Source organism: Bos indicus, chromosome 16 (genome assembly GCF_029378745.1).
Source record: "Bos indicus isolate NIAB-ARS_2022 breed Sahiwal x Tharparkar chromosome 16, NIAB-ARS_B.indTharparkar_mat_pri_1.0, whole genome shotgun sequence".
Taxonomy (NCBI): domain Eukaryota; kingdom Metazoa; phylum Chordata; class Mammalia; order Artiodactyla; family Bovidae; genus Bos; species Bos indicus.
Genome location: NC_091775.1, coordinates 71495062 through 71511839, shown reverse-complemented (window position 1 = coordinate 71511839; position 16778 = coordinate 71495062). Strand labels below are relative to the sequence as shown.

The 16778-nt window shown below is 41.6% G+C and overlaps 1 protein-coding gene and 1 long non-coding RNA gene across 5 annotated transcripts in view; one reads left to right on the top strand and one right to left on the bottom strand.

Annotated features, from left to right (window-relative positions):
* Positions 1-1801: 1801 nt before the first annotated feature.
* LOC139176441 (uncharacterized) lies at positions 1802-7654 on the bottom strand. The gene is made up of 2 exons (XR_011560925.1): positions 7570-7654; positions 1802-7114 (listed from the first exon to the last, which is right to left on the bottom strand). It is a non-coding gene; the product is annotated as an uncharacterized lncRNA (long non-coding RNA).
* A 74-nt stretch (positions 7655-7728) lies between these two features.
* FLVCR1 (FLVCR choline and heme transporter 1) overlaps positions 7729-16778 on the top strand; it is a 29149-nt gene continuing 20099 nt past the window's right edge. Inside the window, exons 1-3 of one of the 4 annotated variants that reach the window (XR_002182503.2) lie at positions 7729-8744; positions 13785-13929; positions 14390-14584. Coding sequence is in view for 3 of the 4 variants with exons in the window: in XM_070768605.1 (XP_070624706.1) it covers positions 8004-8744; positions 13785-13929; positions 14390-14584 (1081 nt within the window). In the remaining variant the exon portion in view is untranslated. The remainder of the gene's footprint in view (positions 8745-13784; positions 13930-14389; positions 14585-16778) is intronic. The other 3 variants (XM_070768605.1, XM_019976695.2, XM_019976696.2) reach the window with 3 other exon arrangements.

Here is a 16778-nt window from a genome sequence, read left to right as displayed (position 1 = left end):
CGAAGAACTGACTCATTAGAAAAGACCCTGATGCTGGGAAAGATTGAGGGCAGGAGGAGAAGGGGACAACAGAGGATAAGATGCTTGGATGGCATCACTGACTCAATGGACATGGGTTTGGGTGGACTACAGGAGTTGGTGATGGATGGGGAGGCTTGGCGTGCTGCGGTTCATGGGGTCACAAAGAGTCGGACAGGACTGAATGACTGAACTGAACTGAACTGATGGAGGCTTTCTCATATAGGCATGGTTGATCATTCATTTCATTTCTAGCCCCTCTCTCCTGTCTGGAGAATAGATGAGGCTGAAAAGTCCAAGCTTCTAATCATGGCTTGGTCTTTCTGGTGACCAGCCCTGCGAGGGGCCCACCAAGAGTTGCCTCATTAAAAGCGACTGGTTACACTGTTGTTACCAGGAAATTCCAAGGGATTTATCAACTCTGTGTTAGGAACCAGGGTCAAGGACCAAATATTAAAACAAAGATGCTCCTAGTGCTCTTACCACTTAGGAAATTATAAGAATTTTAGGAGATCTGTGTCAAGAACAGTGTGTGTGGGGCAGGGTGGTGACAGAGACTGGGTGACAGATATGTATTTTATGATCCCACAGCTATAAAACAGTTTCTTTGCAAGCAGTATTTTACTGCTTAAGGAAACTTGTTTTAACCAAAAGTTTCGGACTTACTAAGTTTGTAAGTAGTGTTTAAAATGCTTTGAATGATCTGTCTTGTTAGACTTTTAGCATTGGTACATGGGTAGATGTAGTATTTGCCACTTTCATTGTGTGAATACTCCCATTATGGTCAATTTCAAGCTACTTACATGATGTCACTGAAGCTGAAGTAGAAATCTGATATTAGCAACTTTAACAAATTATGTATTGATTTAAACCCAAGTAACCACATTTTGTTTTCCTGAGCACAAAATCCTCCCTTACCAGTAAAAAACAAAGAAATTCAAATGAATGCAGCTGGAGTAGGCGAGCAGTCAGTCAGAGATAAATGTGTGAATGGAAAACTTTAAATTTGTTTTTCTGAATCTCACCATCTTTAAAACCAACATGCCAACTAGAAATCTGATAAATCCATTCAGGTAAAGGAAATAGGAACAAGATGTAACATGGACAATTTACTGTGATTTGACATTGATTATATTTAAATCACTCAGGCAAATTTTAAGCAAGATAGGAAAGGCAGGAGCAAATTTAGCAAATCTGTGGGAGGTTTTAGGGCAGGATGTTCTTCCCACGGCAGCACTGAATTCCTAGCACACCTACGCAAAAAAAGGTACATGTAGTTTCCACCATCCTTCCATGGCACTACAATGGTATGCATGAATTACTTGGCTGATGCTCTCAAGAGCATCAACAATGTCAAAAAGAGACCCAAATGCCAAATTCTTATCAGGCATTGCTTCAAAGTCATTGCTCGGTTTCTAACTGATGCTGAAGTATGGTTACATTGGTCAATTTGAAATCACTGATGATCACAGAGCTGGGAAAATTGTGAACCTTATGGGTGGTTAAACAAATGTGGAGTGATCAGTCCTAGATTTGGCGTGCAACTCAAAGATCTAGAAATATGGCAGAATAATCTGCTCTAACCTGTGTTTGGTTTCATTGTACACGAAGTCCCTTACATACAAACAAGTTCCATTTCGAGAGCACGTTCATAAGTCTAAATTGTTTATAAGTCAAACAAATCAGCCTAAGTACCCAGTTAACACAGTCAGCTATATAGTACTGTACTGTAACAGATATATAATACTTTTCATACCAATAATGCATAAAAACAAACACAAAAAATGAAGAAAACATTTTTAATCTTACGGTACAGTACCTTGAAAAATACAGTAGTACAGTTAGCATTCAGGGGCTGGCACTGAGCAAGAAGAGTTACTGACTGGAGGAGGGAGTAGAGATGGGAGATGGTAAAATTGAAGGATTATCAGCAATAGGAGGTGGAGGGCAAGCTGCAATTTCATGCATGCCTGATGCTGCTGGAACACCCGCTTGCCTCTTCGAAAGTTCACAGCTTGATGTTTCATATGTAGGGGACCTACAGTGCTGATGGACTCAACTGGTATCATGGATGAAGAAGAAGAAAGATGAAAACACACAGAAGGGAAAATCCTAGGGTTCTTTTTCTAGGAATGTAGCGTATACATACAGATAAATCACTTCAATGGCAGCGGTGGGGGTTGTGGGGGGGGACTGGATACATTTCAATGGGGGAAAGTACATCTGGGAGGATTCTAATTTCCAGCTTTCTCCACCTCTCTATTCCCAACCTAACCTTTCCACAGAGTAGAACAGCATTGCCTTGGCTGCTCAGGGAAACAGACATGGTAATAGTGGTGCCAACTGAAAACAATGCTGCTAAAATCTACCCCCGCTCCATGACACGTGGATTTGACATCTAGTGACTTTGTTCTGGCTTGTAACATACCCTCTTAGTCTTCAGGAAACCTTTGCTCAGGAACAGCCACATCAGTCTTAATAGTATCTTGGGCCTTGGATCCTGGGTATCATTCAGATCTCACATGGCTGAACTATTACGTATTCAGATCTGTCTCAGACTTGCCATTCCACATCCATAAAGTGGCTCAATCTCCTCTTGACTCCCAACCAAGTGATGGTCTCAGTACTGTCCTCTCTGTACTCTGAACCTCATCTTCAGAGATGAAGGTTCGTGTTATGTTATATATCCAAACATGTGATATTGTATAAAGTATGAGTCACACCTAAACTGGTTAATAAGTACCTACCAATGAAACCTCAAGAGAGAGGAGGCAAGGGTTAAGACATTAGAATGATAATACAGAGAGACACTACTGAGTTTTCTCCTTTCTGTACTTCATTTGTTACTTTCTGGAACTTTGTTGAAAGAGAATATGAATTTTGTCAAATCCTTTCATAGGAAATATCTTACTTTTCATTAAATCAAAGAAATTTCAAGTCAGAAGAAATCTTAAATCTCACATAGCTCACGTTTCCTTGGAGTTTGGGCATTCTATCCATGACATACCTAGTCCAACACAGATTGCCTCTAACTCTTGTCTAGATACGTCACATGTTGTCTAGATATATCAACTCTTGTCTAGATATGTCAACGGTTGGCTCCCTCCTATGAGGTAAGTGTAATTAGTATATGCCACTGCATGCTACCCTTTGGGGACATCCTCAGATCATCTTCCAGGGAGGAGGTCTACCACCATAAATTCAGTCTAAAGATCCTGTTATAGAGAGTGAAGTCAGTCAGAAAGAGAAAACAAATATTGTACATTAACCCATATATACAGAATCTAGAAAAATGGTACTGACGAACCAGTACCAATGATACTGATGAATATCTGCAGGGCAGACACAGAGAACGGACTTGTAGACACAGCAGGGGAAGGAGAGGGTGGGATGAATTGCAAGCGCAGCACTGAAACAGATGTATTACCTTAGGTAAAGCAGCTAGCTAGTGGGATGCTGCTGTATAACACAAGGAGCTCAAAACATGCTCTGTAACAACCTAGAGGGGTGAGATGGCATGGGGCGGGTGGGAGGTTCAAGAGGGAGGGCACGTATGTATACTTACGGCTGATTCACGTTATTGTATGGCAGAAACCAATACAACATTGTAAAGCAATTATCCTCCAAGTATAAAAACAATAATAATTAAAAAAAAGACTTCACCTTCTAATACAAGGGGTATGGGTTTGACCCCTGATTGGGGTGCTAAGATCCCACATGCCTCACCACCAAAAAACAAAACATAAAACACAAGTAATATTGTAACTAATTCAATAAAGACTTTAAAAATGGTCCATGTTAAAAAAAAAAAAAAACAAGATGGGATGAAATCTAAGAATACATGAAAATGAGATATGACTTTGAGGAGATATGAGTTGATAATAATGGCTGTGGACAACATTTTACTGAGTATTACTATATATATCAGGGGTCAAGACACATTGAAGTTCTTTATATTTATTACCCATTTATTTCTCACAACAATCTTATGAAGAATATTGTCCCCCCCCCCCTTCCCCTGTGGAAACTGAGGCACAGAGTAACTAATCCAGTCATGCAATTAGTAAGTCAAATAGCTAGGGTTTGAGTCCAGTTCATTTGGCTCTGGAGCCTGGGCCCTTAAGTGTGTGCCCATGTTAAGTTGCTTCAGTCACGTCCGATTCTTTGCAACCCTATGGACTGTAGCCTGCCAGGCTCCTCTGTCCATGGGGTTCTCCGGGCAAGAATATCAGTCAGTTGCCATGCCCTCCTCCAGGGGATCCTCCCGACCCAGGGATCGAACCCACGTCTCTCACGTCTCCTGCATTGACAGGCAGGTTCTTTACCCCTAGCACCACCTGGGAAACCTATAGTAGACTACCTCAATACTAAGAATACCTAAATCATGTGCCAGGTGTTCTTTACTCACTTAATCCTCCTGTTAATGGTCTTATAAGGCATGTGCTATTACAGATCAGCTCAGTAATTTGCCCAAGTTCACACAGTTAAGCGAGTACTAAAGTTGGAATTCAACTCCAGGTAGCCAGGCTCGAGGTCAGATACTCTTCTCTACTATTCTAAATCCTCTTGCTGCTATGCTCCATGATGATGACAGGGTCAGATACAGAACTTCGTTAAGTGCAGGGAAGGCCAAAGATAAGGTGGGCAAGAATAAGACAGGCTCAAGTTGGTGATAGTGTGGAGGGCAATTTTTTATTTTGTTGGCCAGGATGCATGGCATGTAGAATCTTAGTTCCCCAGCCAGGGATCAAACCTGTGCTCCCTGCAGTGGAACCATGGTGTCTTAACCAATGGATTGCCAGGGAATTCCACCATGGAGGGAAATTAGATACCATGCTAACTGGTGTCCAGGACACTCAGAGGACTCCCAATCCCATTCCTTCTTGCTAAGGACCATAGGAAAGACAAGTTATTTTTAAACAGATGGAGCCTCAACAATCAGAGAGAGGGGCCTCCCTGCAGGGCATTCAGGAAGCTCTTCTGTGCTGAAAGGAGAGTTATCTTTCCAATCTGGCAGAAGACAATCTCCAACCTTCACTGAATAATGGGGAAATGGGGCCCTAATGTACTTTGCTACTTTTTGATTTCAGGAAGGGGGTGCCTAAATGTTTACTGTGAACATGTGGATTGGAGGTACTACTGGGGCAAGTAAAGAAAGGTCCATTTAAAATTCTACCCATTGCTGGTAATCATTTTGAAATGTATAGAAATATGGAAACACTATATTGTGCACCTGGAATTAACATGTTGCAGGTCATTATACTTTAAAAAAAAAAAAGGATCTAAAATTAAATTCTATACACAGATTCACTTCCTGAACAGTTGGTTTTTTGTTTTTTTGGTGAACTATGTAGGTTTCCTAGTACATAAAGGTATTTTAAAAGCCTCAGAATAATGAACAGTAAGTTGTCCTGAATATCATGCAATGCAATTAGTTCATTTCTCAGAAATCCATATAGACTTCTTAACAGAATGAAGTCCTTTGGATTTAGTTATTTGTTTGTTCACTCAGGGACATCACTAAGTTATCTAAAATAATATCTAAATCAATGTGTAGAAAATCATGTTTGTAGAAGAAATTTGCAAGTTTTTTTAAAAAAAGAGATTCACTTACAAAGTAAGCAATTATTTAAAATATACAAAGCTTGTTAGTTGCAATCATTCAGTAAATATTTATTGAAAACCTATCGCTAGGTACTGTTTCAAGTTCTCAGTATACAGCAACAGCAGCAATGCAACAAAACTTTCAGCCCTGCCTTCAAGGAACTTACATTTTAGTGGGGAAGGAGGAAATAACCAAAAAAAGAAAAGAAAAGTAAAATATAGGACATTTTAGAGTGTGCTAAGCATTAAGGAGAAAAATAAAGCAGGGGAAGCAGTTAGGGTGATATGTGCAATTTACATAGGATGACTAAGGAAGACATTAAAATTTCTTAAGGTTTAGGATTATGTAGTTTTCATCTTCACTGATAAGTATCTGATAATAAGTTTATATGCTACCAATATAATGATGTTCAGTTCAGTTCAGTCCCTCAGTCATGTCCGACTCTTTGCGACCCCATGAATCGCAGCACGCCAGGCCTCCCTATCCATCACCAACTCCCGGAGTTTACCCAAACTCATGTCTATCGAGTCGGTGATGCCATCCACCCATCTCATCCTCTGTCGTCCCCTTTTCCTCCTGCCCCCAATCCCTCCCAGCATCAGGGTCTTTTCCAGTGAGTCAACTCTTCGCACGAGGTGGCCAAAGTATTGGAGTTTCAGCATCAGCATCAGTCCTTCCAATGAACACCCAGGACTGATCTCCTTTAGGTTAAGTAGCAATAAAGTGTATCAGGTTTTAGCATTCTAGGTAGCAACACTTTTTAATATTAAGTCCATTGTGAAATACCCCTAGTTTCAATTTCACTTTAATAATGAATATGTGTCTAGAAAAATGGTCCATAGCTAGCTAGTGGGAAGCTGCTGTATAGCAGAGGGAGCTCAGCTTGGTGCTCTGTGATGACCTAGAGGGGTGAGATGGGGAGCTGCCGGGGAGGCTCAAAACAGAGGGGATATATACATATATATTGCTGCAATCCATGGGGTCGAAAAGGGTCAGACACAACTGAGTGACTGAACAACAACAAACAGGTGATTCACATTGTTGTATAGCAGAAAGAAACACAACATTGTAAAGCAATCCTACTCCAATTAAAATACATAAATAAAAAATGTTAAAGTCGTTTGGACCACTTCAACTCTTTCTGATCCCATGGATTGTAGCCCTCCAAGCTCTCTGTCCATGGAATTCTCCAGGCAAGAATACTGGAGTTGATAGCCATTCCCTTCTTCAGGGGCTCTTCCTGACCCAAGGATCAACCCCAGGTCTCCCTCATCCCAGGCAGATTCTTTACCAGGGAAGCCACTTGGAGTCTTTTCTTTTTTTCTTCAAATTTAGTTTCCCAAGTAGCAGGGCTGAGATTTTCTGTTGTCCAAAAAGACTTACAAGGCCACGTGCGCTCTTGAGAGCAGGGAATATGTCTGCTTTTTATTTTTTTATTCCCCAGAGTCCATGACGGTATGAGGCACATTCCTTTCAAAGCAAGTTTGGTGCCTGGAAGCCAAAGAGTGAGTTCAGTTAACCACTAACTGAAAGTGTGGGTGCACGGGAGACCGTTAAGCAACTGGGCCTGCTCAGACACAACACATCCCCAGGAAATTCCAATTTCACAAGGGCAGATTTCTTAAGAAATCTATTTACTTGGAACAGAATGCTTTCTTGCGTTTTTCCAATGTCGAGATAGCACCAATTCATGAAACCTGGTCCAGTCTGCTCTACAGGCAGGGTCTGATATCGACAGACAGCTGCACTGGGCCAAGGAGGCCAAGTTCGTCCTCCGGCACTATCAAACTTGGCTCTAGGGGAGCCCCTGTAAGCGGAAAGACTGATGACCGCCTGTCTCTGCTCTGTTTCTCCTACCCCCTCGCTTCCCTCCCTAGTTACTCGATCCAAGCGTCGCCTCTCGCCCGCCCGTTCGCCCATCCCCGAGTCTGAGGACTTCTGCCTACCGCATCCTTCCAAGTGGCGATCACCCAGCTGCGCGACCGCCAGCGTGGCCTTCCTCCTCCGCCACCTGGCAAGACGTGCCTCGCCCCGCCCCTCCGGACGCGCCCTGATTGGCTCCCGCGGGCGAGGGCGCCCGCTGATTGGCCCGAGGGCGCGATGACGCTACGCTCACCTACCCGGCCTGGTACCCGTGGGGACGCCCGCCGGGGCCGCGCGTGGGGTCCAGGACCTCGCTTGCGGACTCAGGCGGCACGGCTTTGCCGCTCTCGGTTCACACCCAGGCTCCCCCAGCTGGGGAGACCGTCGCAGGAGCGCCGACCGAGGGGTAGGGGTTTTGGGGGTGGTTGCCGGGAGGGCCTTGGGGCGCAAGCTGGGGTAGGGGTATAGGGCGGGGAGGAGAGCGGGGGCGCCCGGCGGCTCCGGGGCGCCCGGGGACATGGCGCGGCCGGACGATGAGGAGGGGACCGCGAAGGCGAGCGGACACCCGCCGGCAAACGGATACCTCCCAGTCCCGGGGGACGCGCCGGCCGGAAAGGTGAGCGCGGAGACGCAGAACGGGCCCACGGCCGGCTGTCTGGCCTTGAACGGGGTTTCTCGGGACAGCACCAAGGCCACCGCCTCGGGAACCCCGGACGGGCCGAAGACTCCGCTGGCCCCGGAGGAGGAGACCCAGGCCCGGCTGCTGCCCAAGGACCCGGGCGAGGAGACCCCGGGGGGCGAGGGCACGCTGGTGCCCCGGATCGCGCTCTCCCCGAGGCGCTTTGTGGTGTTGCTTATTTTCAGCGCCTACTCCCTGGTGAACGCCTTCCAGTGGATCCAGTACAGCATCATCAGCAATGTCTTCGAGGGCTTCTACAACGTCTCCTCGCTGCACATAGACTGGCTGTCCATGGTGTACATGCTGGCCTACGTGCCCCTCATCTTCCCAGCCACCTGGCTGCTGGATACCAGAGGCCTGCGGCTCACCGCCCTGCTGGGCTCCGGCCTCAACTGCCTGGGCGCCTGGATCAAGTGCGGCAGCGTGAAGCAGCATCTCTTCTGGGTCACCATGCTGGGCCAGTGCCTGTGCTCCGTGGCCCAGGTGTTCATCCTCGGCTTGCCCTCCCACATCGCTTCAGTGTGGTTTGGGCCCAAGGAGGTGTCCACAGCTTGCGCCACCGCTGTGCTAGGGAATCAGGTAAGGCTGGGTGATAGGTGAAAATCGAATCCTGAAGGACCAGATAAAACGGTTTAGGCCGCAGGGTCTAGGAATATGGATGAACCCTTAGGAGGCATTCTATAAAGGAAGGAGAGGAGATGAGTAGTCACAAAATAAGAAGCAGTCTTGGATGAAAGAGAGGTTTTGGTTTATTTGTGGAAACAGAACTTTCAAAACCAGTTTTAAATGACTACCTTGTCATCTCTGAGAATTATCTGTAATTAATGGTATATGCCCATAAACGCATAACACTTGTGAGTGCTGCAGTGAATGAGACTGAGGTAGGTATTATTTTTGTAGGAAGGTGTTGGATTCAAAGAAGTTTGTTCTTAGTTTGAGTGGTCAATGTGAACAACTTCTGTTTAATTTTATGTATTAGCAGTCAGTGGAGTGCCTGGTACATAGCAGACGTTTATAAACGATTGCCAAATGTTCTAGTGATAAGGACCTCACAGCATTACTGTGTCCAGTTACCAACTTTTAATGGTGAGAAAATGCAAGACAAATCACAGATCATGGAATCCATTGTAAAAAGGTGGCTTATTTTGCCCAGTCTCCATTAAGGTGTTTCCTAGACTTTACCAACACCATAGGTTCAAATTCCATTAGCATTCCAGTAGCATTATTAGGTAAAATATGTGTGTGTGTGTGTGTGTGTGTTATTTGCAAAATGGTTCTTTTAATATTTTAAATTTTGCATATGGAGTCCTATGATAGTTGATGTAAATTATATTGAGTGTTCAGCTTGAGAAGAATCAAGTTAAAAAACTATAACAAAAACGTCACCTCTCTCTATTCATATATCACTACATGTAGCTATGTAACCCACTCCAGTACTCTTGCCGGAGAATCCCATGGACAGAGTGGCCTGGCAGGCTACAGTCCGTAGGGTTGCACAGAGTCGGGCACGACTGAAGTGGCTAAGCAGCAGTAGCAGCTATGCAACAAAAGATTGTTACTCTCTTCTGATCTGACACTTGTTTCAAGATCAGAGTAAAATCTATTTAAAATCCATGTAAAGAGAAACTCTAAATGTAGGCCTACTGCTTTTATTTATTTCCTTTAAAAGTACAGAAGAAGGGATAGTTTGAAATTTAGTTGTATATTCAAAATAATTTGTGACATATTTTAGTTGGTTGCTTCTGCATGTTTGGATAGGAACTGTTTCTTTAAAATATTTTTCATTTACAAAATCATGTTCAAGATTAATACTTCATTGAGCATGATAGAAATACCAACTCCTTACCTACGAATTATCTATTTCATGAATAGTAAATAGAAATGTTTTCTCATAGGTAGATTTCCCTCTGACAATTAGCCTTGCTCTGGGACTTCCTCCTACATTCTCCCTAAGTGTTCTCATCCTTTATTGTCTCTAGTAGCTGTGCACTTGCTCATGACTCCCAGCTGTGCATCTTTAGCCTGTTTATAGAGTGATCATTCATAATAATAATCAACATTATTGAACGTTCACGAAGCCTGGTACCATACTAAGTACATTACACACACTGTATCATTTAATTTAATGTAATAAGATAGGAACTATTAGTCTTCTCCTTCTATGTATACAGAAGCTGAGACTTGGAGGGCTAAAATTATTTTCCAAAAGCCACACACCTCATTAGTGGTAGCATTCACACTTAGGTCTGTCTGATTCCTGAATCCTGTTTTTTTCTATCCATCTACAGTACCAAGTCTCTAACCTGAGAGAAACCTGTTTTAAGAAAACATTTTTAAAAATTTTTAGTGCTTCAGCCAAATTGCACAGCTCATGGGATCTTAGTTCCCCAACCAGAGATTGCCCCAGCAGTGAAAGCATGGAGCCATAACACTGGGCCATCAGGGAATTCCCAAGAGAACCTTTTTTATGTATTTATTTGGCTAGTCTTAGCTCTGACATGTGGGATCTAGTTTCCTGACCAGGGATGGAACCTGCACCCTCTGTGTTGGAAGCTTGGAATCAACTACTGAACCACCAGGGACTTTGTAAAACATAGATCAGATCATGTCATAACTGCTTTGAACTCTCCAGTGATTTTCCATAGTAATTAAAATCTAAATTCTTTACTCTGACAAAACTTTACTAATGTTTTTGGTTGCTTAAACGCTAAGCTTGCATTTTGCATAAGGGCCTTTGCAAAAGCATTCTTTCTGCCTGGAAGGTTCTTCCTCATAGGATCACATTGTTACAACCTTAATATCACTCTGCTCTCAGTTTAAATTCATTTTAAATATCATTCAGTGGCGTTTCTTGAGGATCTCATTTAAAGTTGCCCAGTCAATCTATTATTACACCGTGTTCTTTAATCCTGTGTAGTGCTTATCAGTGTCTAATATGTTTATGAAAGTGTTAGTCGCTCTGTCATGTCCAACTCTTTGTGACTCTATGGACTGTAGCCCGCCAGGCTCTTCTGTCCATGGAATTCTCCAGGCGAGAATACTCAAGTGGGTTGCCATTTCCTTCTCCATGGTATCTTCCTGACCCAGGGATCAAACCCAGATCTCCCGCATTGCAGGCAGATTATTTACCATCTGGGCCATAGAAATTGTTAATTATTGCTCATCTCCCATCCCCACCATTAGATGCTCGATTTCATTAAGTAGGCACATAGTCTGAATGTACAACATTTACTATAGTGCCTGGCACATTATAATTTCTCCATAAGAATTTATTCAATAAATTAATGAGCTTCAGACTCATATAGATACTGGTCAGCCAGATATTTCCACTTGACTCTCCCACATGACCCCACCAATCAAAATTTGCCTTGTCTTCTAGCTCATTGCTTTCCATTTCTGTGGTCGCAGCTTAGCCTTGGCCACCTGCAGCCTCGCCTAGAGCTTTGCTAACTGATTTTCCTATCTGCTTTCCTCTCTCTAATTATCCATTTGCATCCAGTGTGGTCTTTTAACGTGCAAATCTGTCCTGGGCACTCGCTTGCCCTGCCCGCATTGTCTTCCATTGCCCTTAGGGGAAGAAAGTCAAACTCTATTAAGGACAAAGTGAGACTTCCGGTTCCGCCTTCTGCCAGTTGCTCAGCGTCACCTGTCTGCAGCTCCCATTTCTCACATACCGCCCCCGCCCCGCTTCCTCTGCTCTGAGGGCAATTGTGCACTGCTTACAGTATGTCAGGGCTTCCCTGGTGGCTGAGACAGTAAAGAATTTGCCTGCAGTGCAGGAGACCTGGGTTAGATCAGATTCTCACAAGGTCATGCTGTCTGTTTCCTGTGTACGTGATGTCCTTGACTGGGAACATTTCTTGTTCGATTGGCAAGCTCTAACTTCTTATCCGGATCTTTGCCCCTTCAGAAATTTTTCCGGAACCCCAAGTCTATATAAGATGCTCCTCCAAAGTACTGTCTTAACTAAGGTGACCGTATGTTCCAACTGGCCTAGAATAGTTAAGATATACACCTGTTGTCCAGCACAACTGCTCGTGGAGTCCCATTCACTCCAACTAGTATTCTTGCTTGGATAATCAATTACACGATCCTCACAGTCTTGACAGCCTCTCCTCATCACAGTACTGCACTTACGACACTTGTAATTACCCGTTAAATTGTCTCTATCCAGCTTTTTATAGGGAGAAAGTGAAATATTTGGTAAATGTTACTATCTCTGCCTCAGGCTCCTTTTTGAAACCTATCTTGGACCCTTCTTCTCATGTCCAAAGAATCGGATCTCTCGCTCTGTTGAATCTCCTTTAATATCTTGGTTTTATTTCTCTTGTGGTTATCATAGCCCAATTTTATTTTACTGAGGTGAAATTCACATAAAATTAATCACTTTAAAGTGTACATCTCTGTGGCATTTAGTGCATTCACAATGTTGTTACAACCATCGCCTCTAGTTCCGAAACATTTTCATCTGCCCTCAAAGAAGACCCAGTTCCACTAAGCAGTCACTCCTCATTTCCCCCTCTCTCTAGCCCCTGGCAACCACTAATCTGCTTTTTCCCTATGGATTTCCCCAGCCTAATGAAAATCATACAATATGTGACCTTTTGTGTCTGGCTTCTTTTAGCATGTTTTCAAAGTTCACCCATGCTACAGCAACTGTTGGTATTTCATTCTCTAAATAATATTTCATTGAATGATATACCACATTTGGTTTCTTCATTCATTGATGGACAGTTTGCTTGTTTCCACCTTTTGGCTATTGCAAATAGGACTGCTTTGGATATTCATGTGCCATATTCAATACCTGTTATCAGTTTGGGGGGTATATACCTAAGAGAGGAATTAGGTTATATTCTATATACTATACCTATATAGTCTAATTACTATATAGGTTATATAGTAATTCTGTGTTTAACTTTTTAAGGAACTGCCAAATTGTTTTCCTTGGTAACTGCGCTGTTTACAATCTTCCTAACATTGTACAAGAGTTCCAGTTTCTTCACATCATAACATTTCTTATTTTCTGTTTTTTTTTTTTTTAAATTATAGCCATTCTAGTGGGTATAGTTTTGATTTGCGTTTCCCCAATAACTAATAATATTGAGCATTTTTTCATGTGCTTGTTGGGCACTTGTATATCTTCTTTGGAGAAAAGTCTGTTCAGGTCCTTTGCCCATTTTTGAATTGGGATGTTTGTCTTTTTTGTTATTGGGTTGTAAGAGTTCTCTATATGTTCTGCATAGTAGAGCCTTATCAAATATATGCTTTACAAATATTTTTTCCCATTCTGCAGGTTGTCTTTTCTCAGCATTTTGTGTGTGCGTGCATGTGTATTTTTATTATCTTTTCTGATTTAAGTAGCCAAAGGGTAAGGAGTGTAGCTTACACAACTTTATAGCAGCATCATTTGAGTGATTGGAGCTTAGTAAATGTTTATTGAATAGGGAAGACGTTTGTCAGCGATTTTCCTTCAATAGTAGAATGGTAAAAACACATTAGAACGTGGTTCTTTAGAGCTTACGAAAGCACCTTACACATACCGGTGTTTTTTTTTAATGTTGTATTCATTACTTTTTTCCCTTATAATAAGAAGAATTAACAGAACTGTTTATTTTACAGCTTGGAACTGCAGTTGGCTTTTTGCTGCCACCAGTTTTAGTGCCCAACACACAGAATAACACACAACTGCTGGCTCGTAATATCAGCACCATGTTTTATGGAACATCAGCTGTCGCCACACTTTTATTTATTTTAACAGTAATTGGTAAGTGAGTTACTTTCCCTAAAGCTTAACTAGATAAGTGCATGACAAACATAGGAAAATAAAAATAAACGACCCTGAAAACTTGTACTGATGATATCTCAAGTGCTATTTGCATATTTCATTCTCGCTGTTCACTTTCTTGATTAGATTATGAATGCTGCAACCCTAGGGGTATGCTGTGGTTCATTACATCTGTCTTAATATTGTACAGGGTTGGAAGACTAATTTCATCTCATTTATCTCCCTACTAATTTTTCTTTCCTGATAACTTGGTTTCAAGCATATTACCTGTCTTCTCTTTGCATATCCATCTATACGGTCTGCATCTTAGACACTAACCTCTCCAGGAACAAGTTCTTGTCATGCTTTGCAATGATGCAAATAGGCCATCACCTTCCTTTGAATGATAAATCCTTCCAGGGATCCCCAATTTAACAACTGGATCTGACATGTTGGCCAGAGAATGACCCTGGGCAGCAGCCAGCCGTTGAGCAGAATTTCAGACTGCGGCAACTGTCTGCTTGCCAGGCCACTCCAGCAGAGCTCTCTTGCCACCACTCGTCCCCGAGTCCTCCCGTCCGGGCCTGTCTCTTGAAGCAGTCAGTCAGGATCAGCTGCAAGCAGCCATCATCAGTTTGGAAGACGGTTTGGGAAGGTCTGCTTTTTAAAGTTTGTTTTTCATGGGAAACAGTTTTGATTTCAGGGAAAAGAGTAGGTGAGGCTTACTTAAAGTAATACAGCTGCTAGCATGGCTTTTGGGCACTCAGTATATCGTAAATGGATTTGAAGAAGAAAGGAACTGTAAAGTTGAAAGGCTGTCTTTTAATCATTACAATTTATAGTTAAATTTCATTACAGCTGGAGTTTTAAATTTTATATATTAATTTTTACCATGGTTATAATAGTAATGAAAACCATAAGTTTTATGATCACCAGATTAAAAAATCCTCAGTTTTCAGAGAAAATTTATGTTTTAATAGAGATCGCCTTTAAAGGTGAACTGCTGGACCCAGGGAGAGGAAACTCAGCCCACGTACTTAATTTGCCTTAAAATAATGAACAAAATATTCTCTTGGTAGCATTTAAAGTATTCTGACATGTCCAGGCTACCTATGGTTGGTTTTTATGTTCCAGTTAGAAAGTGGCATGTTTGCTGTGTGCTGACTACTGAAAAAGGACAAATTATGCCTTGTAGTCTTTTGGCAGTCTAACAAAATTTTAAAAGACATCTATATTTTTTAAAAAACAAATACCTCTATCTACTTTTCTGGTATCCATATTTGATTTGCTAGATGAAATATGAAATATAGTTTATATATATTTTGCATAAATGGATCTTCCATTAGCAATAGGAACTATTAAAATATAAAATCCTCTTTCCTTTGATTGCTATGTATCTTTGCATAAATTCTGATTTTCCTTTTTTATTGTCCTCAGTTGCTTATTTCTTTGGAAGAAGTGAGAGTAATAGATTGTATATAAGATATCTCTAGATATAAAATCATATATATGACACATATGTATTTAAACATATATATATGAGATGCTACAAACACAAGATTTTTATTTGTCAAAGGAGTGGGACAAAAAATAATAATAGGTGTGACCATTGGCATATCACCCTGTGTTATTTAAGAAATTAAAAGAGAGCTATTCATGTATATAATTACTTATTTATATACTTATGGCTTATGAATAGACAGTGGAAGTGGGAGGGGAGAATGGGAAAAATTGGAATGGAAATGTAATAGGGAAAAAAAGCTCATTGTCAAGTTTTGTTTGGTGACCTTTAATCTTACGATACTAAACATAGTATATAAAAGCAAGATAATATTGAGTTGTATTATGCAAGTGTAGTTTAAAATTGTGACATTTAAATTTAAAAAATGTACCTGTTTTCCTTATTACTAAATAATTTCTGTTGAGGAAAATCTGGATTACTTTAAAAACCTCAATTCAGTCGCCCAGTCGCATCCGATTCTTTGCAACCCCATGAATTGCCTCACATCAGGCCTCCCTGTCCATCACCATCTCCTGGAGTTCACTCAGACTCATATCCATCGAGTCAGTGATGCCATCCAGCCATCTCATCCTCTGTCGTCCCCTTCTCCTCCTGCCCCCAATCCCTCCCATCATCAGAATCTTTTCCAATGAGTCAGCTCTTCACATGAGGTGGCCAAAGTACTGGAGTTTCAGCTTTAGCATCATTCCTCCCAAAGAACACCCAGGGTTGATCTCCTTTAGAATGGACTGGTTGGATCTCCTTGCAGTCCAAGGGACTCTCAAGAGTCTTCTCTAACACCACAGTTTAAAAACCTACTTTCTTAAAATTCCTCAATTATTGAGGCAATCCTACTTCCTTCTAAATTCTACCCATAAATACTTTGGAAACCAACCAAATCTTCTAAAATAATTTAGTTTTGCTGATGCTTTTCAGTAATGTGACATATACCAAATTGGTATTGAGCATTCTTCCTAAAATACTAACTTGAGGATTCATGCCATGTAATCCTATTACCCTTTGTAAGTGTAATCCATCTAGCATTTCTAAGAATTAATCCCAACTTCCACTGAATTTCATACTAATACCCCATTTTTATTGGGAGAACACTATTATAGTCTCTAACATTTGATTTATATGCCTTAAATATGTTTAAAAGCATACTAAATGGTATATTTCATTTAATGTTCGCAGCCCTAGAGGGGCAGTACTATATTATCATTTCTATTTTATAGATGAGGAAACTGGGTCACAGAATTTAAGTAAATTTAACTAACCCATGGTCACAGTAAGTAAATGCTAAGGACAAAAATTTGAGCTTAGGCAGTCTAATTCCATTAATAAAATG